The sequence below is a fragment of the Thermobia domestica genome, chromosome 8 (assembly GCF_964235325.1).
Source record: "Thermobia domestica chromosome 8, izTheDome1.hap1.1, whole genome shotgun sequence".
In the NCBI taxonomy this organism is placed as follows: Eukaryota; Metazoa; Arthropoda; class Insecta; order Zygentoma; family Lepismatidae; genus Thermobia; species Thermobia domestica.
In genome coordinates, this window is record NC_137461.1 from 30043878 (window position 1) to 30068212 (window position 24335).

The 24335-nt window shown below is 35.8% G+C and overlaps 1 protein-coding gene across 2 annotated transcripts; it reads right to left on the reverse strand.

Annotated features, from left to right (window-relative positions):
• Positions 1–1437: 1437 nt before the first annotated feature.
• LOC145691604 (inositol oxygenase-like) lies at positions 1438–20651 on the reverse strand. 2 transcript variants are annotated; one of them, XM_081767007.1, is made up of 6 exons: positions 20523–20651; positions 14245–14643; positions 9690–9826; positions 5802–5936; positions 3256–3351; positions 1438–1642 (listed from the first exon to the last, which is right to left on the reverse strand). In XM_081767007.1, exons 1-6 carry the CDS (start codon positions 20529–20531, stop codon positions 1534–1536), a joined length of 885 nt encoding a protein of 294 aa, XP_081623133.1. In that variant the 5' UTR covers positions 20532–20651; the 3' UTR covers positions 1438–1533. The 2 variants fall into 2 exon arrangements, with proteins under 2 accessions (XP_081623133.1, XP_081623134.1); XM_081767008.1 differs by lacking the exon at positions 3256–3351.
• Positions 20652–24335: the final 3684 nt, after the last annotated feature.

Below are 24335 nucleotides of genomic sequence, written 5' to 3' on the forward strand. Positions count from 1 at the left end.
CTAATTCTGATTGTTGTTTCTTGTCTCAGATACGAATGATTGCAGAAAGGATCTTAGTCACATTTGTTTTGAAATTTGGTTTACCAACATCTCCATTTCTCTAGGGGTATACACAACTTCGAGTATAGGAAGGGACAGTATAGAACGTGTTACAACAGGTGTGTGAAGTTGCCCCTTCCCCCATTTTCAAATTTCGACTCGAAACCAAAGCCAATAGTTTGTTTTTCGTTTGTTATTGATTGTTTTGAAGAAAAAAATTCGTTTGATTCGGAAAACGTATGGAGATTTTCACCCACCCCCCAAAAAAAAGGTAACTACACGCTGCCCCCCTTTCAAATTTGGACTCGAAATCGAATTCAATCGTTTGTATTTCGTTTGTTATTGATTGTTTTCAAGAAAGAATAGCTTGTTTCGTAAAATGTGCGGAGATTTTCACAAAATAAATATTGGGGGATACTTCACGCTGACTTCCCCACTTTTTCAAATTTCGACTCGAAACCGAAGCCAATAGTTTGTTTTTCGTTTGTTATTGATTGTTTTGAAGAAAAAATAGTTTGTTTCGAAAAACGTAGGACATATTCACAAAGTAAAGTTGGAGGTACTGTGAAGTTGCCCCCCTCCCAACTTTATTTTGTGAATATCTCTGTACGTTTCGGGAGGACAACTTCACACACGTTGCTACAACGGTGTAAGTACAACATTGAACTATAGGTCGAGCGGAAGAAAAGTCTGCACTCCTGGATTTAAACAGTTTTTTCTTAGTATCTCAAAGCTACGCAAAATGGACTTTCTGCAGTAAGCGATTCAATTACAATAGATGTCCCTATATATTAGTCATGTGTAGTGATAATTAGTAAAAAACATTCTTTTCAACTTTATGTAAAAACTTTTATTATACAAAATATAATCTATAAACATTGTTTACAACATTAAATTACATTGTTTGGCAAACAATAATTTTAATTATATCAAAATGTTGATTGTTGTTTGACCATACATAATACATTTTTGGTTGCAATGACGCAAAGGATATACACAAAATCCGGGGGAAAACTTACTGAAGTTATTCTATGTATTGAAAATGCCCCTCACAACTAGGAAAACTCTTCTGTACTTGCACAGTGTGATTTTTAGAGAGGCTGCTTGAGAGTACTTGATCACTCTCCACCTACCTCTCTTAAAATTGGTGTACGAGCACTGGAGCATTCTTAAACATGAATATTTCGATAGTTCACATACCAGTTCCTACCGATTAGTAGTGGAGCTATGAACGTTTTAAATTCAAGTTTTCAGGTTTTCGGCACAGATTCATATGAACTTTTTTTCTTATTTTGATGTGAGGAATCCACATTTTTGTAACAAACTATATATATATATATATATATATATATATATATATATATATATATATATATATATATATATATAGGCTATAACATGTAGATTGCCTAATTTATTAGCAATATTGTGGTTCTCTATGTACTATAACTACTTTCCTCACACTGTTTGTTAATTACTGAATACAACGTCCATTTACCAATAAAGCTTCCCTGGGATATATTTGTCGATCAGAGATTGGTAATATGGCGTCAGGGCTTCGATGTCAGGAATATCTTCACTTTTTGTGTACAAGTCATACTTACTGCAAAGATAAAACGAGTAAATTAAACATTTATTCTTCAGTAAATGCCCATATCGTTTGACGCAATTAATCTGTTTAATTTGATTACAGTAAAGCCAATTCACTGTTTACTCACTGATGAGTACTCATTGTTATTATTTAATAGCTGAATATACCCATTCTTCGCATGGGGGTTGTATTTGGAAGTCAATTCCTGTGGAAGTATCACTATTCATTTCAGCGACCGCGAAAACTATGGATTTGATACTAATATCGGTCATTTTGGATTACTTTATATGTCTCAGTATTCCCCCTCTGACCCCCGGTCCACATACCCATTTCAACACGGAGAAATACAATTGTGCGGGTTGATTAAAATCGATGTAGAAGTGCCCTTTATTCGATTTGTGCTTCGAAACGGCATGCAGTGATTGTGTAAGTTTCGTTCAACGATTTGCAGCTGTTTTGGTTTATGATAGGTCATTTTTGGCGCATACAAGAAGTAAGAAAAGTAGTATTCTCAACGAAGCCATGACTGTCGCCGTGTTGAAAGGGCTACAATGGTAGCTGAATTTGCAAGTCATTGCTAATGGAAGTGTCCCCATTGATCTCAACGATCGCAAAAACTATGGATTTGATACTAATATTGGTCATTTTGGATTACTTTACATGTCTCAGTAGCACCCCCCTCCCCGGTGGCCCGCCGGCCCGCAGCAGAATAGGGTGAATTTGGAAATTAATGCAATCGGTGTTCCACCATTGATCTCAGTGACCGCGAAAACTATGAATTCGACACTAATATTGGTCATTTTCAACTACTTTTACATGTCCCGGTAAACGCCCCCCTGAGACCTCACTGGTTCAAATTTTGAAAAAAAAAAAAAGAAAGAAAAGAAAAGAAAACGCTTCACTTTGGTCTGGGGCCTGGATCAAGGTATCCGTGACCACAATTTGGTAACTCTCGGTCAACTTGTCTGGTCCCCAGGCCGGTCCCGGTAAACGCCTCACCTGAGAACCTCCAGATCTGGATTTTTTTTTTTAAAAAAGCGCTGCGTCTTGATCTGGGGCCTGGACCAAGGTACCTATGACCTAAATTTAGTAACTCTCCGTCCACTCGTCTGGTCCCTAGGCCGCGCACAGACAAACACACAAACAAACTCTTTATTTTATTTATAGATATTAGATTTCTACAAAGTGTAATGAATCTGTATTTTCTACCAGACTTCTTCACTCGTTTTTTTTTCAGCAACTAATTTTCTATTCACCTGTTAAACTCTCTGTGGAATCATTATGCCTAATCAAATATGAGATTTAAACTGTACGAGAACAGTATGTAGGTAGTTCAATTTCTGAAGTGTACCTGCAGAAGGAAGCTTGTTTGGAATGCATAACTGCATTCAATTGTCTAGGAATGGTCAACCAATTTACTCTTTTCCAGCTTACTCGAAAGTTAGAAAATGGGACATACCATTATGTTCATCCGTTCAACCGCTCAATTAATAAATATTATTTAATATTTCAATTTTCTTAAATAGTAATTTTATCAGTCTTATAGTAGATTCACAAATTGCTGAACCTACATTTTTCCAACTGCAGTGTTCAGTTTTAATGACATGCTTTTCTAATACACTTACTTGAATTCTAAGAGTAGAGGTAGCATTTTCATATCCTTTTCGCTACAAAGATGCATATAATCTTTCCCAGAATGCCATGGGTAGAAAGAATGATACCTACAGATAAACAAAACATTGAATAATTTGATATTTTATCAGCCATCAATAATTTTGTACTTAAAAGATAACTTGGTAGTAGTTATTCCACTGAGAGAAATCCGTTATCCGAACAGCGGTATATTGTACAAATATACGGAATCTATATGTTTACGACGGAAATCTGCACGGAGCATATGTTATTCATATACTACATATGTACTGTACTAGCTTTTCCCGCTTCATATTACATCATGCTGCTGCACTATTGGATACTAATACGGAAAGTTATAAAATATACGTTTTCAGTTATACGTTTACTGCAGGGTATTATCTATAGTCGTAAAGAGTCTTCATCCCGGCGAAATTAAAATACCGCTAATTTTACAGTAATTATGTGATATCTTCAAATAGATAAAAAGATAATTGAAATATGGAACAAGAGCGCCCTAGACAATATTATTTTGCGTGAGGTACCGTTATCACAAGTCACTTAGTGGCTTTCCGTTTTCAGCTGTTTAGAAACGGGAAAATAAATGCCGATTTTCAAAATGGCTCGAAATCGAAAGCAGATAAGTGAGTCGTGATAACGGTTTCTCATGTAAAATAATATTGTCTAGGGCGCTCTTGTTCCACATTTCGATTATCTTTTATCTGTTTGAAGATATCACATAATTACTGTAAAATTAGCGGTATTTTAATTTCGCCGGGATGATGACTCTTTAAGTCCAGAAACTACAGGATTTACGCATGTAACCTACGGTTTTACGTACAGCACATACGTCTTTCTTTCTTTAAAAGAGGTTATTAGAAAATTAGCTGTAACGGACCTTTTTTCTTACAGGACAACGCAGTGGAATTTTTTCTTATTATGCTTGTTACATTGACATGAAAATAGCAAGTAACTAATTACGATATTCCGCGTACATATTTATTAAATATGTCTCTAGTATTTAATGAAATAAATTTTTAGTTTTACGTCCTACGATAATGCCCGTTAGGCTAAAAGAGACCAATGTTTAATAAAAGGAAATGGCCATGAAATAATTGGTAGAATGAAAGTGTAAGAGGACCAATACCCCACCATCTCTAGTATATTAATTAGGTTGTTAGGTAAGGTAAATTGGTTGATTTAGAGGTAAGCGTCTCGTTCAGCACTGAAGCTATAGATGACACAGACTTACTGCTTGAGGGGCCATCGGAAATGCAAATGAAATGACAAACGAGTTAGAACACTCAATGTGAATAGAACGTTAAGGTTGATTTAAAGGGACAAGTTTTGCCGATAGATGTCATTACAGTCCTTGTATATCTCTCTCATTTATATTTTACCTTTCACGAAAATTCACGATTTCTCGTACAAATTTCAAACTACAGACTTCAACTTTTTAGAGAAGGAACTTCATAACCTATCGAAGGCAACAATCCGTGCCGATTTTTTATGTAGGATTTTCTTCATTGTTGAACAGTACATTGTTAAAGGTTTGGATATCAATTTTAATAATTAAGCCATTTCAACAATGAAGAAACTTCTAAATAAAAAATCAGCACGGATTGTTGCCTTCGTTAGATTATGAAATTCCTTCTCTAAAAATTTGAAGTCTCTAATTTGAAATTCGTAAGAGAAATCGTGAATTTTCGTGAAAAAAAAAAAAAGATACGTGAGAGAGATACGAAGCTTGTAGTGACATCTATCAACAAAACTTATCCCTTTAAACCAACCTTAAAGATGGTTATCTTTCGTCAAAATAACCAAAACATGTCTGAATTTCAAAACATTCTAAGCTATTTATTCTTAATTAGTAATTCTACATGTAAGTACAGAACACAGAAGTTTGTTGTGTTTACTCCCAAAACTTGCTCCTCTGAGCTTAATTTGAGTCCTCACCACTGGCTCAAGTCGACCGTTATATTGTCCATAGGAAAATAAATGACCAATATTTACAATACTTAAATAATTTCTATAATGTTCATATGCAGGGCCGGATTTAGCATTTTGGCGCCCCTAGGCCCAATAATTTTTTCCGCCTCCTAGTCTGGTTAAAGTTACTTTCCTAAAAACCTTTATTAAAAAATTATATCAGGCCTATATGTTAATTGCTTAAACACCACTCCACGATGCAATTTTATCATTGCAAGTTTTTTGAGGAATTTACTTGGTTCTGGGCTTAACAAAATACCGTTAATGTATTAACAAAAGATTGGTGAACTTTACCAACAATTATTTCTTCCAATAAACTTCAAAATCAGAATGCTTTATTAGCCTGATTTTTTTAATCAATTCAAAAAATATGTTAAGTTATGGCTATTTATTTTTATTTCTAGATATTTTTTAATTTTTTCTCTCGGCCGTGCGCCCCCTGGGAGCTTGCGCCCATAGGCCCGGGCCTACCGGGCCTATTGGGAAATCCGGCCCTGTTCATATGCAGTCAAATATTCTTGTAACTTATATAGAATAAAAATGTAATTACCTGATCATATACAAAGCTTCTTCTGGCAATTTGCACTTATTATGTTTAAGTACTCGGTACATGTATTCGTCATGACCCCATGATATTAAAACATTTTCCAAGCCACAATTAGGAGTATACATTCCGTACTTTGTGCTTAAAAGAGACAAAAAAAAAAAAAAAAAAAAAATGATTATATTATTATACATACTATTATGCATTATGGTACTCTATAAAAGAATAAACTTGCAAGTTAAAAATACATGCATTTTAAGACTGTAGAAGTTAAAAAGCAAATAAAATATAGAACCAATGCATTTCTCTTTTCATGAAGAAATTAAATTCGATAAGACTCAGGCACGTAGCCAGAGGGGGTCCGGACCCCCCCCTTCGAGACCAGAAATGAAAAAACTTAATTGAGTTGAGTTGAGTTGATTTTAGTTTAGCGTCCCGTTCAGCAGCGAGGCTATATGAGACGTGGACCTACTGATTAACGTGGAATCCGAACCACATGAGCTCCCGCCGGGAATCGAACCCGGGTCTCCCACGCCAATGAAAAAACTTAAGGAAGGATGAAACAAAATGAAATGAGAAAAAGAAGAATCAGAGCTAAAAATAAACTACAGGAAGCTTTTGGCTACTCTTTTTATGAGGAGATTTGTATTATTTGCAATACATGGTGGCGAAGTGAGCGAGATATCATGGAAGAGTCAGGGAATTTGAAATTTCTGGAAAAGTTACCGATTTTTCAGAATTTCTAAGGGAGATTTCAAGCTTCGGAAAGCATAGTGCCGTTCTGTAACAGGTTAGACATTTTTTATCATAATTTTTCGTCATCGCATCCTTGCAGTATCAAACATGTTAGTTCAAAAACAATTTTCTACTGCTCCTTTAACCTGTCATTTGGAACAGACAGTAGTTGACGGAATAATAAAAACAAAAATTTATGTGGAAAGAAAGTTCTGTTAACATTTGATTCAACAGAGAAAGGAACGCACATATTGTAAAATAATTTACAAGACATTATTGAGTATGCACTTTTTATAATAGTGAATATGTACTTTTTATAATAGTTGAGGCCATAATGAAAGGAAAATTGTTATATTTGAATAAACAGAGGAAGGACGTAAATATTGTAAAATCTTTTTCAATATTTTTTTATTTTTTATTTTACTCGAGATTTCTTCAAAGTTTGTTGTTGAAATACTTACCAACCTCATACCTCATTTTATTGTTCTCACAAACCAATATATGTTGATAGTAAAGTAGTTTAGATTAATCGAGCTCCTAGGCCTTCAGAATTTCATGTCACGCCCCCCCCCCTCGTTACGAAATCCTGGCTAAACGAACCAATATATGTTCCAGTAAAATAGTTTAGAATGATCGAGCCCCTGGTATGATGACCACAGTATTTCATGTCACGGACACCCCCCTTCACGAAATCCTGGCTACGTGCCTGTAAGACTAAACCCAAAAGCGTATATTATAGATGTGTGTGATATTTTTGAAGATATACGCAGCTAAATAAATTAAATTCATATCTAACATTTCAAGATAAAACCAACCCCTCACTAAATACTAAATCCCAACAATGTTTCTTTCCACACCATGACATAATTCTGACAAAATGTAATTTTCCACTTGTGTAACAAATATTACTGTATATATCAATTTTAAAATGAAATATTTTAGCTTAACGTCCCATGATTATGCCCTCTAGGCTAAAGAAGACGATGATTAAGGCAAATGAATGTTCATGGAAGAATTGGTGGAATGAGAAAGTGGAAGGAAACTAGATTACCACGGGAAAACTAAACGGACACGATGTTGTTCACCACATACTTATTTGGCCGGTGATCGAACCAGGGGCCCCATGCATCAGAATTAAGCTCTCTACCACTGAGCCACCGTGGCCCTTATATACAGGATGTTTCAAAAAGATTGACCTGGTTTTAAAAGTCCATATGTATTGATAAAAACACACTACAAAAATGGGATAAATTGCAAAATACTCACAAAATCTTCAAGTTTTAGATGCTATTACAAATGCTTTATGTGTCCACCAGCAACAGCATGAACAACACCTAGGCGATAGCTAAATTGCACCATTTCATCTGAATTGCGAGGCCGACCTGGACTCTTTATCTTTGCACAAGCATCCTGTGTCTTCAAATTGGCGATACCAACGACGAATGTTTTTGGGGTGCAAGTGGATCAATGCCAAAACAACAACGAAAATCACACTGGACCGAAATCACTGACTCAGCCTTTGCAAACTGCAGCACACAAGCGCCTTCTGTTGAGCGGACGCCATCTTTTGACTGTCTGCAAACTGAAAAGACGCATTAACTGACGTCTAACGGCGATTTTCTGAAACTCTAGGCCACGCCTATTCAAACAACACGCATTTCCTTGCCGGCCCGTCCCTTGTTCCGTAATTATTACCGTCCAAAATCATGTCATTCTTTTTGAAACACGGTGTATATAAATTTAAGAAGTCACTGTGTATCTTTATAAGATATAGCCCTCTTCAAAAGTTAGGAGGCATGTATTTGGTGCACGAGGATTTAAGTTCGATTCCTGGTGAGAGAAGATCCAGTCCCAGTTCAGATCCCCCCACTTTAAATTGTGGATCTCGTCTATATTGCCTCGTTACTGAAGTAGACTGACGAGAAACATAAATACAAATCACTTAATCACTCGATTCCTGTACAGGGTGATTACAAAGTACCTTTACCTCCTATGTATTACATAGATGTTAATGAATCCTTATTTCTTATCGTTGCAGCTGCTCATATACATCTAAATTATGGCTGATGAGTCCACTTAAACTATAAAGGAACGGATTTCCTCTCAGGACGACCACTAACACGACTGGAAACGTGGGACGTTGGAGCGTCTATCGAACGTTCGTCAAAAAAGTTCATTCGTAAGCGGCCACAGGTATAGGAGCTTTATACTCGACATTACAAAAATATATGAAGGGTTTGTAGTTAAAGATATTTAAACTTTCATTTGTGAACGAATTGAGTGATAGAAACATGCAAAAATGTCAGCAGACAAGGGTGTCCATCAGGGGGGCAAGGTGGGGCGCTCGCCCCCCTAGAGGAAATTGTACTTCAGAATATCGAAAATTCAATAGCATTTTTACATTAGTTACAGCAAAATTTGAAACTATTTTTGGAACGTCGCTTATATTTGCCCCCCCTTGGAAACCACAACATGGGCGCCCTTGTCAGCAGACTTGTCCGCGAAAGCTCGATTCTTTACAACTCTTCCTTCAGGAGGAAAAATGTTTATTTCTCGAACGAGCGTGCAATATATCGCAGTGTAAAACTAGAAACGTTCATTTCTGGAGTAGAGAGAACCTACATTTTTATGAAGAACTTGAACACAACCTACCACATGTTATGATCTGGGCTGCAATGTCTGCAACCCACTAGATAGGTTCATATTTCTTTGATGGTGCTGTAAATCGCATTGTGTATGTTACATGATTGGTTTATTCCACATCTGCAAGATCGGGGATTCATAATCTGTTGTGAAAACGATGGTGTACACACAGATACTCTGGAATAAATAGTAAAGAATAGTCACGCTTCATCAAAGTTGTCCTCTGCCATGATCCACCATTATTACAATACGACCATCTATGAATATGTGGATACTCCATAGGGGGTAAAGAGACTTCGTGATCACTTTGTATATATTTTCAATTCTTCTGAAATATATTGTGTCCATGTGCGTAAGTATAATATATTCTGAAGAAAAATCTGTATATATGATTGAAGTTAAAACGAAGTTATTAAGTGTAACGCTACTACAGGGCACGAACCAAATTGCAATCAAAATTACATACATTGATATGTTATAGTATTTTGTGTATAAGTATTTGAAGTAGGTACTAACTTGTATCGTGGGTCTTTCCCATCAGGATTATCCATAAAACTTATATCTCTGTAGACAATGGAATCTGCCCACGCACAACCCACTGCAAAAGTGTCGCCCACAACAGCCCATTGGGGTCCACCATAGAACGCCATTACCTAGAAAAAGAACTATTTTTAATAGATGTGAAATATTATCTTTGTTATTACATTACACTAGATTTCTCCCTCGGCAGTGATATTGTATCGAATTGGGATCAAACACAACATACAATAAATAACATGTATACTGTAACTTTCATTATCTATAATATTTCTGGAATTGAAGCATCCTACCCAATAACATTGTATAGCTCATTTCAGTGAATTGAAGCATTGCCCCGGATAACGCTGTATGGAACATTTTGGAATGTGCTGGGTTTCCAATGGAATCAAATACTGCACACATCATGACCTACATATACTAAAAGTTCGTTTCTCAATTACCTAAGTGATGTCATTAGTATATATGTTGGCAAACTGGTCTCTCTAATGAGTAATGCTGTAGTCCAGGAGCACAGGTTTTCTCCATTTTTCTCCAATTGAAGCATTCGCTCGAATAAAGCTGCATGACACATTTTAGAATCTCCTGAGCTTCCAGTGAAATCATGTTGTATGGAGCATGAGTAACATATACTGAAAGGCCACTCATACGATAAGGTATTGCTCAACCATTGATAATGTGTTCTCATGCTTGCATAATGTTTTATTATGTTTTCCCTTCTAGTCCAGCAATACACTACATGTTTTCTCCGTCTTCATCACGGTTCCCAAATGTCCCGAATTTTAAGGGACAGTCTCTTATTTTATGATTTTGTCCCGTGTCCCGGGAAGCTTCGGTAAAAGAACGGGAAAAGTCCCGTATTTTGCCCAAATGACAAATTTACCTCAGACAACGACTTTAAAGCCCGAAATTTTTAATGAGTCGTCATAAGTGTGGGCAGTAAATGGCAAATGCTATTGCAGAAAAGCTCTGAGTTGCAAATGTATTTAAGGTCGTCTGAAGCATCCCGCCGTCGTAGAAAGAGTTTTCTCGCATATGAATTTGAAATGGACTGACAGAAGAAATAGGTGTTCTGCCCAGTTGATGAAAGCTAAACTTACAATAGCAATCAACTCTTTGACTTTAAGCTGCAATGAGTTTTCGACAGCCTAAAGAAAAATCCAAACTTGAAAAATATTATAAGTGTAGTTAAGTCAAGCGTGAAGTATGATTTTTTGAAGAAAGTTTAAGTAACCTAAATCCAATGTTTTAAAAGTAAGATTTATATAATTTTTCTTATAATAACTCTTTATATTGGCTCATACTTTTCTATTTCATTCCGACGAAATGATTACTCTTTTTATTTCATACCTGGATCCAGTAGCGTAGCCAGGATGTGTGTTTGGGGAGGGAGCCAAGTGCTGTTATAGGCACATATAGAAAAATTACAAACATAAAAATATATAAACATAAAAATATATTTAAAAAATTACAAACATCAAAGCACCATAGTACATTGCCGGACCTCTTTGGGGGGCGGCCCCTCTTGGCCTCCTTCTCTACGCCACTGCCTGGATCATTTTCTACTATTAGATTATGTTCATAGAAACCTTTCCTGTAATACTTATTAAAACTCATCAACCCGTCCCTTATTTTGACTATGTTTATTTGGCAACCCTGGTCCTCCTCGAATTTACTGAATTGTGTCATACAGCGTTATTCGGGGGAATGCTTCAATTCGAGAAAAACGGAGAAAACCTGTAGTATGCACCTGCACTACAGCATTACTGCTTTCAGTGACCAATTTGTCAACATATTAATGCTATCACTTAGGTAATTGAGAAACAGCACTCCTTCCATTGGAAACTCAGTACATTCCAAAATGCGCCATACAGCATTATTTGAAGGTATGCTGCAATTTTCCATTAAAAATAGTGTGGTAAAAATCACAGTTGAAAAAAAAAAATAGTGATCACAACATACATTAAAAACTAATGTGTGATGAATTTACCCTAGGAGGGGTAATGTGGTAAAAATCACAGTCGAAAAAAAAGTTATATATTTTAAATATTTTTCATACAGGTTGAAAAACCAGAGATTGATTTATTTCTCTATGTTCATTGAGTTAGAAGAGACCAGAAGTGTCCACCTAACAGTAAAATTCTAAATATTGTTCTATGCTACGTGACTTCTGTAGGTGAGTGGGTCACAACAGAAATAGGTTAAGAGGAATTTAACCACAGTTACACGATTGATATAAAAGACTGCCGTAAATTTGCTGGGGCCGAGTTGGTACAGTAAAAAGGCAAGGCAGTTATTTTTTAAAAATCTCCATCATTCAAAATATAAAAATAAATCTCTCCTGCCCATCCAAAGTTAAATCTTTTAGTCTCTTCTGCCAAATAATATTATAAGTAACTATCCTTCTACTTATCCTATAATATAAATAAATGTTAAATTGTAATTTTCAATAAAAATATTCAAAATTCTTATCGTATAATAAAAAATATCTCCCATCTAATTCTCACTTTCATAAATATTCAATTAATTAACTTTCACTTTCGTTACTACCATTAATTAGTTATTAATTTTATAACTTCATTTAATTTATCTTATCATATTTCAATAAATCATTGTAAATATACTAGCAACCCTCTTTACATCATTTAAATTCATGTTTCCATAATTTAACTAAAGGTGTATCTTATTTAGCAGTAACAGGCATTTTGGTTAGTCAATGCTCTTACCAAAATAATTAGTTTACATTTGCTAATAACATTATGGCTAACAAAATTAAATATTACACCTCAAAAAAAAAAAAAAAAAAAAAAAAAAAAGTACACCACATGGCTCCTCGGCGGGGAATCATGAAACTATACACCACAATAGAAAATAAAGATCAATTAATCTTACTATCAGTCTTAAGATATTCAGTAATAACGTTTGTTTCTGAGATACAAAATCTTGTGACATTAAAAGTGTATTCTAAAATGTTACGAAATAATAATAATCATTAAACATAAAACTCTTATTCTATGATTAACACCTAATTATGTTAATTGTTGAATCCATGTTCAATGACACATTCCCAACGCTATAACATGTTTATGAGACGTCTTTTGGACATCCCAAGGTCCCATTCATGTCCCAGGACATTCAAGCTCACGGTAGAAACTTTAAGGATAATGGAAATAATCAGGGTTATTCCCCATGGATTTCAATGGGAAATTCCTGTCACAATAAAAACTAAGGATAATGGAAATGAACAGGTTATTTTCCTTGAATTTCAATGGGAAATTCTTTTTACAGTAAAAACTTTAAGGATAATGGAAATGTTCAGGTTATTTCCCTTGGATCTCAATGTAATATTCCTATCACAGTAAAAGCTTTAAGGATAATGGAAATATGCAGTAATTTCAGTTGAGTTTCACTGGGATGTAGAGCTCCTTCGTAACTAAGCGGTTCACGTAGGAGACTTTGATTTGGAAGACCCAAACGGGATTTATGTCGTTCGGATTGCCCGTTAAGCTGTAAGTTCAGGTCTCATATAGCCTCATTGCTAAACAGGACGTTAAACTCAAAAATATAATCCAATCAATGGGATGTGAGTGTTATGGGGCAAGATCTGGATGTTCCAAAAGTCATCCTATGATTGTCTTGCAAGGAGCTCAGAGATGTCCCACAGGAAGTCCCGTTTCCGGAACTTAAGCAGGCATCTGGATTTTTATAGAATGTCCACGTCAAAAATGTTGTTGCCTACCGTGAATTGAATGTAGCAACGTACTATGTTTGAGCTTCAAGCGTCCTGATCGTACAGCATTAATTATTAGCTATACAAAATCACTCGAAAACTGTGCATGAGGAACTGTACATTCACTCATATAATTTTAATCAGTTTAATGAGTTCTATCCATTGATATATCCAGGGCCGTATTTATATATTGTGCACCCCTGTGCTCTAAATAATTGGCCGCCCCGCACAAAATTTTCCGCCCCCCTTCCCCCCAAGAAAACAATCATTATTAGAGTTGAATACATAGTTTTTGGGATCGCTGAGATGAATAGTGACAGTTTTAGTCCAATTCAACTTCAAACTCCATTTCCCAGGGAGGGGGGCGAGATTTTAAAAGTAATCGAAAACAACAGATATTAGTGTTGAATTAATAGTTTTCGAGGTCGCTGAGTTTAATGGTTTTAGTTTTCATAATGTTCAAGTTCATCCTCATCCCTTCGGATGGGGGTGGGAGAGGATGACTTTTTAAAAATAATCAGATAAGCTAGCTATTTAGTGACTACTGAAATTAAAGTGATTTAAATATAATATTATTTCCTCGTGCTTGTTTGGTACTCTGCGGATTGCTAGTTATTGTGAATCTTTAAAAAAATCCAAAATTTTGCCGCCCCCTAAATTCTGCCGCCTTGTGCTCGAGTACAGAATAGCACTTACCTAAATACGGGCCTGCATGTATCCATGTGTCTCATCTGTGGACATTTTTTCATTAAATTCTAATTTTGTTATAAACATTTTTAATGATTGACTATGTTTTTCACTTACCTTTCCTAGATCATGTATGAGACCCGTAAGTTGAAACCAGTCTGCATTTGGGTGATCCGCTCTAATCCGTTCTGCAGTTTGGAAAGCGTGTACAATGTTAGGAACATCAACATCCGGGTCTCCTTCATCCACTAAGTCGTTTAGTTTATGCAGGGCCTCCATTATAGTTGCACGGAATTTGTCAAAGCATGTCCATTCTTCTATTTGACTTTGTACAAAGGCAACTGTCTGCTTGGTGTGCATCTCCAGGTAAGTTTTCCTCACTCTCTCCTTGATTGGGTCATTTACGTCGATAGAAAAATCCCGAAAATGACCAACAGGCTTTTTGGCAAATACAGGCTCCGGGCGGAGAATTTCTGATGGGTCTATGTAACCCACTTGGCCACCTTGATCGGGCTTCTGTAGATAAAAGTGACACACTTGTCAATGTGTAGAAACGATTTGGTAGATCAATAGTAACTCATTTTTATTAACCTGCCAAAAACTTTAAAATATTCTTATTTAAAATATTAGTATATTGTGGTGATTACACTGAACTTTCTAGAATAGCAAAACAATATTGAGGATAAAATGTTACATCATGACTTAGAGTAGAGTTGAATTTGAAAAGAAAGCTTTGAGTTTTACGTCTCACGTTTACGCCGGTTAAGCCAAAGGAAACGGTGATGATGAGAAGTGAATGAAATGTTGGAATGAACAAAGTGGAAGGAAACGGGAGAACCCCGAGAAAACCCATGAGCACGGTGTTTGTCCACCACAAAGTCCACACGGCGCGAGCTGGGACTGAACCAGGGACCCCAAGCACCGGAGGTGAATGCTCTACCACTGAGCCACCGGGCTCTCTGAGTTGAATTTGAGTTTAACGTTCCTTTCAGCAGAGAGGCTATATGAGACGTGAACCTACTGATTAACGTAGAATCCGAACCACATGAGCTCCCGCCGGCAATTGAACCCGAGTCTACCGTTGTAAAACTATTAATTGTTTAAGAGCTAAATATTCTAATGTACTGTAACAAATCCCAATACCACTGTAGGGCCGCAGTGGCTCAGTGGTAGAGCTTTCACCTCTGGTGCTTGGGGTTCCCGGTTCAAACCCTGTTCCCGCCAAGTGAACTTTATGGTGGACAAACAACGTGTGTGTGGGTTTTCTCGGGGTTCCTCCCACTTTCTTCATTTCATTCATCTCTCATCATCACCGTCTCCTTTAGTCTAACCGGCATAACCGTGGGAGGTAAAACTCAAAAATTTCATTTCATTTTTTCCCAATACCACCGCCTCCTACATCCACTCCGCTCCCACTAGGAATCAAGGAGGCGATGCCCAATGTCGATACGAGTTAACATATTGCAAAAAATGAAATTCAAGTGAGAAATTTGTTATTTCCACATATTTTAATGAACACATACAGAACATATGTGGCGAAGCAAAGAAAATAATCGGGTATCTGTTTGATTAATGGCTTGCCACTTGTCATATTACAGTATATTTTTATATAAACTGCTGGTTAGTTTATATAAACTAACCAGCAATTTAAAAGATTCTATCATAGACATTTGTAAACAAAATTAAAAATTGTTCTTTTGAAAGTTTGTGTTTTAAGTTAGGACTCAGTTATTACTATAATACATCAGACTACTCAAGAACGTATGTATTTTAAGCTGGAAACACTAGCTGGCTGACAGAAAAGTGCTACTTGCTTCTACATTTAGAGCCTATAGGGGGAAAAATACTTGATAAGCATTGTTATTAAAACTCAATTAAAAGTTCAAATATAAGGTATAAGCTAAAGTATTATTTAAACCTAGTAACAGTAAGCATATTTAAATCTCTAGGCTTATCTTTATTAATTTATAACGTAATGCAGTAGTGTTTGTTATTCTTAACTTTTCACTGTTTTAGGGATTACCGGTATCGCAGGCTATAGTATCGTCACTTAACCATTTTATTCATCCATTTTAAAGCTAATAAATGTAAGACTTTATTTTTCTTTTGAGTAATAACATTGAATTGTATGACAGAAATGTCTTATTTCTGCTTTTTGCTGTACTCAGCATATTATTTAAGTAATAATAATAATAATAATAATAATAATAATAATAATAATAATAATAATAATAATAATAATAATAATAATAATAATAATAATAATAATAATAATAGTAATAATAAATAATAATGGCATAAAATGACTCTTCGTTTCAGTGGTTAAGTCTCATCTTGTCTGAAAAGGACACGAACGTAAATAGCACTAGAATTAGCACACTACTAGAATCTAGGATATCATGTAAACTGTAGCTTCAGTGCGTCCACGATGCTCATTATGATCACGTCTAGTAGGCCTCAATATGATTGTAATATTAGTGTGTCCATTACTCCACATGATAAATCTTGAACGAGAGATTTTTTTTTCAAGAGAGCTAGAGTGATTATTTCGGCCGAGTTCATTAATATGGAATCCATGCATAAACATCTATATGGGTAACGGAACGGTGAGTTTAACTGTGGCTATCCATATACCATTCATGAAATACTGATAGCTTCAATTGCCAGAGCGTACATATTTCATTCATAAATTTTCATGTCAAGTGATTCCTTCTATTAACTTTACCAGAGTTTATTTTGATAATTAATATTTGAGTATGTAAATCGTTTTATTCAAGTTTGATTGAATAGATGAAAATCACAAGGAAACAGGTACATTATTGTCTGCATTTTGATCTTAAAGTTAACTGATCACCTTATACGTCTATACAGTATACACAACACGCTAAACACGAGGGAGTATCTCGTTTGGTTCGTTATCCTCTTTACAGCACCACGGCTATATAAGACGTGGGAGCACAGTTTAAGATAGAATCCGAATCACCATAATGAGTGCAATCCTCTTTCACCAGAAGTAGAAGCCGGGACAACGTGCAACAAAGACGTATGCAATAGCCAACAGAGCAATGGGAATGCTCTTATCTTTTATGAACTTACCTTAACTTCGAACAACATATCGCTTCTAATGTTCAGGTTTTGATCTATTTTGTTCATCTTAAGGAGCGAAGTTCAATTACCAATTGAACATCCCAAATCCATAATTTTTATTTTAAAGTTATTCTTGTAAGAAAATGTGTTTTTATCGATTGTTTTTTTTTAAAGCACATATATATAACCAGAGATAATACGTGCGCTTGTGAATCTGTTATATAACCCCAGAACACAAAAATTCACATAAAATCTAACAACTGTTCTACGTTCTCGTTACTACATAGGTAATTTCAAAGGGTAAAATTTTGACCAAAGCTCAGCAGACACCCTGAACTATCGAGATAGTTTACTATATCCCCCTCATATAAATGTTTGCAACCTTGTTACCAACTCTAGAGGATCTGACATGGAAGTTAGTGCAGTGGCGCACCAGCGGGGGGAGGAACCGGATCCGGACCCCCCCAAAAAAAACTTCCTAATAACATACATTTATACACTTTCTCAATATAACAATATTTGTTTAACAGGAAAATGATTGATGCAGTATGAAAATTTAATCTTACACTTCATCTGCACTCTTGCTCTAATAAAAACAATTTAGTTCTATATTTTTTTTCTGAAAATATAGGTGGGAAGTATTTTACAATTACTTATCGTCTTTTCAGCTGCAGAATAATACATGTTTAATACCAATATAGACATAGTTGCTTGTAGCATTGGACAACCCCTCGATTGGTCCCCTCCCAACAAAAGTTTCTCAGAGTATTCTGACATATTTGCTGCTTGTTCTTTGTGTTTTTATTTTAACAACCCACGGTTGTGTCTTAGGCTAAATGAAACGGATGATTAATGAAAGTGAAATTATTTTGTTTCTGCTCTCCTACCGAGAATTGAACCCGAGACCACCTTTATCCGAGACACACATGCGAGCCACTAGACCAGCGGTGAGACCTCTGTGGATGAATACCTACTATGTTATGATTTGAAGTATTTTCATGCAATCCGTGGACAATGTGACTCACAATAGTTGGCCCGGTGGTGATTTAACTTTTTAGTTGGAATTTAACATTTCTTGCGGGCATTGATGCAACGTGAGATGTGGGCCTATAGCTTACTATGGAATCCGAACCACATATACTTCCACCAAGAATCGAACTCAGGTTTTCTGTGCCACGATTCGAACTTTTTCAATCTTGTCATTCCCGGCTTTCTAGCGAGCTTGATAAAATCTACAATGCACGCTGCCTGTGTTGTACCCATATAAAATCATTATCATTCAAACATTTTTTATTTTAGAATTAATTCTGTTTTTCTTCGTTCGTTCCTGTAAAGAAAATCATAGATGAATACTATATGAAGGCCAAAGTCCTATGACATGTTCTTATCTGTCCTGGTACACGTCCAAAAACGAAGTTCTGAATTACTTATCTCTTCCTTTCAGGAAACAAAGTAAAATCATGACTTTCCTTCTTTTTTAAACACCCTTTTATACTTAATTTCACAATATAAACCAAATAAACACAACTTTATTTTATAGCGTGTAAAATCTCTTGAAACACCTTAATGTATTGATCAAGCGAATTGATTTATTGTGAATCGATTTATGGGGTATTAGTACTAATTCGTTGTTTGGCTCACGCGTGATGTTATCATATATTCAAAGTTTGCATGAGTCAGCTTTGTTCTACAATCTTGCATAACTTAACAAAATTATAGATAACTCAGGATAGGGAAGTTAAAAAGTTTAGTAAGAAAAAGGAATTAATCTTAAATGGCTTGATCTATATTACTATACAACGACTCCTTTTTTTTTTTTAACGTAGTAAAATTACGATATTTAAGCAAGTTTATTTTCAATGTTTTATTTACATTGTAGGTGCTATAAGCAACAGCGTACGCAGAATTTCGTCAAAGAGAGGTTTTTCGTATGTTTATATGCAAATTTAATATGGTATATGTTTTATTTTTGCATAATATATCCTCAAGAGAAAGGGTTTTAACCCGAAATTCTTCCTTGGTTTTGCTGGTTATAAGTAATTAAAGCAGAACATCATACAATATACAATATAGTTCTTTACTGTTACACTGAACTATAGTAAAATAAGAGCGTATCTACTGCTGTGCCACACGCTCTTTTTCTATCTGAATTTTCACATTATCGCTACAAATTTTGTCGCTACAAGCTAAGGAAAGAAAGCCTCATATAGCTTCGGAAAACTCTGTAGCAACATGTTTTTTTCTTTTTTTTATCGATGTGACTTCCCTAAAGATTCGCCACTGCCAATTATTTAACAAACCCTAGCAGCGCAGACAGTGGGCCCAACAATGGGAAAAATTTGATCAACCAACCGCCAACCTTGGCTCTACGTCGTAATTGGCCATTTTGCTGAGCATTTTCCAACAAACCCCTAACGTTGGCCCTACGTTATAATTGGCCGGTTTGCCGAGCATTTGCAACCAAGCTCAACATGGCCCTACATTATAATTGGCCGCTTTGCTAAGCATTTGCCAACCAACCTCCAACGTTAGCCCTATGTTGTAATTAGCCGCTTTGCTGAGTATTTGTTAACCAATCCCCAACGTTGATCATATTGAAATTGGCCAATTTGCTGAGTACTTGCCGACCAACCCCCAACATTGGCTCTACGTTATAATTGGCCGCTTTGTTAAGCATTTGCCAACCAATTCAATTGCCAACGTACAGTCCATAGGAAAGAAGTGTATGTGATTGGGACTGCAATGTAGAAACCGTTGAATAAATAACGGCAAATTGTCGGTTGGCCACGTTGGGGGATCAAGATGGTGGATAGACAGATAAGTACATGAGTACAACAAAACTAATTTTCTTCTTCAATTTTTTAGTTTTTAAATAATTTTTACTTTTATGTATTTTTATTTGGTACAGTCTTTAAGTTACTTAGAACAATTTATAGAACGTGTTTGGCTCCCTACCCCTCGTTATTTATTACGATTTTTAGCGTTAGTAATTTTGCTTATAACCGGCTATTCGGTTTCACTGACGGACGATTTTTGGTTATAGTTCATTCTGTAACTTTTAAATCAATTTAAATATTTCAACAATTCGACGTGACTGTATATCTGCGACCATCATACTTAATACCCGGAAAGTGTTATAGAGGATAGAACAGAAATCACGTTATGCCAAGGTATTTTTTAACTTCTTGTTTTATTACTGAATCCCAACTATGCCGCCCATTAACCTACATAGTGCCCACCAAATGTGCTACTAGGCCATTGAATACTAACAGAAAATGACTATTTTGATGAAGAAAAATTTGACTTACCAAAACCATCGTTGACAAACCTCAAGCAAAGACACAACTACAGAAGAACTTAAAGGTTTATCCTTTGGTACTACAAGCTCCAAAACCTTATAAATACCATGAAATGGTTATCTTGATGACCATGTGCTTATAAATGTTATAAATATTATTGGCTATTACTAGGAGATTAATCACTTAAACATCTCCCATTTCATTGGCTGAAATAAATATAAATGTTTATGTATTCAGATAGACGTCAGCATAATAACCGAAGTGCATTAAATTATATTTCGATTTTCTTCTTCTTCTTCTTTTAATTGATTTTCACTTCTTATACAATTGAATCAAAAGTACACTCACGATAATTCGCATTTCCTTAATCTGATATATATTCTAAAAGAAATGGATCAATCGCTCATGAAGTTATTCAGTAAGAGGTAATTATATACAGATGGTTATCAAAATAATATAAACATCTGAAAATAGTGAAACTTACCAGATTACCAAACTTACTCAGAACAGTTTTGATGCTCCGTGAAATGGAGTCACAGGGGTCGTGAATGGTATTAAGTGGAATATTACACCATTCAGCGTCCAGTGTACCACTCAGTCCTGTGAGAGAAAATAGAAGGAGAAATCTGCGCCTGATTCGTGTCCCCAAAATGGACGACACGTGTTCGATTATGTTCAGATCCAAGAATGAAGAGTCAACGGGGAGGTGTTCAATTTCATTCCAATGTTAATCAAACTATGGCGTACAATTTCACCTATGTAAATGGGCCCATTACCATCATCATGGACAAGACGGACCAACAACTTGATCACGTGTGTGTGGAGGGAGGAAGTTGTGCATGATATCGCCCCTAGACGTAACTTTTCCATGAAATATGTTGTGACCATTCTGTGTGAAGTTTCTTCAAGGCGAGTTCCCGAATTCTGACAGTTGACTACAAGACTCTGCAGGTAGCAATGTGTCAATGAAAGAACGACGCCATGAACATTTTGTTTTCTTTTCAATTGTCACAATGGATGAGACATGGATATCTCCAGTGGCGTATTTACGATTTGGTTTCGGGAGGGGCTTTGCTAACTTTCGGGGGTGGGCTTTGCCTGGAAATGTGAAAATTCTGCAATATACTTGTACTTCATTTACTTTACTATACTAAGTAAGATTTCGGGGGGGGCTTAAGCCCGGAAGCCACCCCCCTAAATACGCCACTGGATATCTCTTTTCAATCATGAAACGTAATGGCAGTTGTCACAATGGAAATACATAGACTTCTCGCCACCAAAGAAATTTCAGAGTACCACTAGTTTTCAGTAAGTGATAGTGAGCACATTTTTGAACAGTGAAGGCGTAATTCTCTCTCATGGTATTCCAGATAACACTACAATGACTGTTGCAGACTAAGATCGTTCCAGGATTGAAAGCAAACCGATCCGAGAAAGTTGTTAATGTGCTCTTCCATCAAGACAATAGTTTCGGTCATCAGGGATTTCTAACTCAGGATTTTCTTCGGAACAACAACTTTGAAATGATTTCTTGTTCCCTACTCACCAGACCTAGCTTCTACCAATTTTTTAGCAGTTTCTTACAATGGAGGACACCCTCCGTGGACGTTCATTTTCCAGCCGGGCTATGTGACGTAGGCGATTTTACAGTAGTCAAAACATATTCCTAAAGAAGCGTTCTTAGCAGCCATGGAATAATTGCTTCGACATTTCGAAACATCTGCACGTCTAAAGCGAGTCTATATCGAGAAGTGACACAATTTTCAACTTCCTGAGGTAAGCCTACATAGTTTGTGGAATAAAAAATAAAATAAAAGATTTTAAAACTTTGAACATACCACCTAGATTAAATCTCAACTATTATTGTTCTTCTGAAATCGGAAGTAGAAAAACTAGTATAATTTTCGGTTTCAATATAAATTCTTAGATAATAATAATAGAAAGCAATACCGAGAAATTGTTTTAGATACAGATTTAGTGTCCGAGGAACATAACCTTTGATCTTTTATTCCTCTATTATGTCTGAGGAACAGGTTCTATCTTTTATTCCTCTATTGTTCTGATGAACAGGTTCTATCTTTGATTCCTCTATTGTTCTGAGGAGCAGGTTCTATCTTTGATCTTTGATTCCTCTATTGTTTTGAGGAACAGGTTCTACATTTTATTCCTTTATTGTGTCTGAGGAACAGGTTCTATATTTTTTCTCTATTGTGTCCGAGGAACAGGTTCTATCTTTTATTCCTCTATTGTGTCTGAGGAACAGGTTCTATCTTTGATTCTTCTATTGTCTGGGGAACAGGTTCTATCTTTGATCTTTGATTCCTCTATTGTTCTGAGGAACAGGTTTTATCTTTTATTCCTCTTTTGTTCTGAGGAACAGTTTCTATATTTTATTCCTCTATTGTGTGTGAGGAACAGGTTCTATCTTTGATTCCTCTATTGTCTGAGGAACAGGTTCTATCTTTGATCTTTGATTCCTCTATTGTTCTGAGGAACAGGTTCTATATTTTTCTCTATTGTGTCTGAGGAACAGGTTCTATCTTTTATTCCTCTATTGTGTCTGAGGAACAGGTTCTATCTTTTATTCCTCTATTGTTCTGATGAACAGGTTCTATCTTTGATTCCTCTATTGTTCTGAGGAGCAGGTTCTATCTTTGATCTTTGATTCCTCTATTGTTTTGAGGAACAGGTTCTACATTTTATTCCTTTATTGTGTCTGAGGAACAGGTTCTATATTTTTTCTCTATTGTGTCTGAGGAACAGGTTCTATCTTTTATTCCTCTATTGTGTCTGAGGAACAGGTTCTATCTTTGATTCTTCTATTGTCTGGGAAACAGGTTCTATCTTTGATCTTTGATTCCTCTATTGTTCTGAGGAACAGGTTTAATCTTTTATTCCTCTATTGTTCTGAGGAACAGTTTCTATATTTTATTCCTCTATTGTGTGTGAGAAACAGGTTCTATCTTTGATTCCTCTATTGTCTGAGGAACAGGTTCTATCTTTGATCTTTGATTCCTCTATTGTTCTGAGGAACAGGTTCTATATTTTTTCTCTATTGTGTCTGAGGAACAGGTTCTATCTTTTATTCCTCTATTGTGTCTGATGAACGGGTTCTATCTTTTATTCCTCTATTGTGTCTGAGGGACAGGTTCTATCTATGATCTTTTATTCCTCTATTGTGTCTGAGGGACAGGTTCTATCTTTGATCTTTTATTCCTCTATTGTGTCTGAGGAACAGATTCTATCTTTGATCTTTCATTCCTCTATTGCGTTTGAGGAACAGGTCCTATCTTTGATCTTTTATTTCCTTACTATGTCTGAGGAACAGGTTCTATGTTTTATTCCTTTATTGTGTCTGAGGAACAGGTTCTATCATTGATCTTATTTCTCTATTGCTACTTAAAGTTCGAGTTGAATTCACATAGTTTGTAAGTCTACCATAGCTTCACAATGTAAAATAAAACTCATTTGTTAGGTAAAGTGAAAAATGTTTAAGAAAATAATTATCTTTTAAAGAAATTGGCTAACGCGCGCGTTTTCTGTGGAAATATTTTCGGTAAGGTTAGTTGCTTCGAATACAATGCTAAAAAGGAACATTAAAGTGAATTCCATCAAATCCAATTAATAACGGACGGGAAAAATTATCCGCTGATGCAAGTCTTATGACTTGGCCCACCCCCTTTTCATCCCTGCATAGGCTTACTTACCAAAGATTGGTCGGAAACTGGCTTGTTTTTGTCTTCATTCATACCATCACTGACACTATGCCCACATTGATTTCCATCAGAGTCAAAGGAAAAGTTTGAAAAGGCTTCGTCTGCT

What these genes read in the sequence shown, in the direction of transcription:
- LOC145691604 (XM_081767007.1), bottom strand. An exon ending in GAAGCTTTGTATATGATCAG is followed by an intron (nt 3,352 to 5,801) that starts GTAATTACATTT and finishes GTTTATCTGTAG; the next exon opens with GTATCATTCTTTCTACCCAT. An exon ending in CCTCTACTCTTAGAATTCAA is followed by an intron (nt 1,643 to 3,255) that starts GTAAGTGTATTA and finishes TTATCTTTGCAG; the next exon opens with TAAGTATGACTTGTACACAA.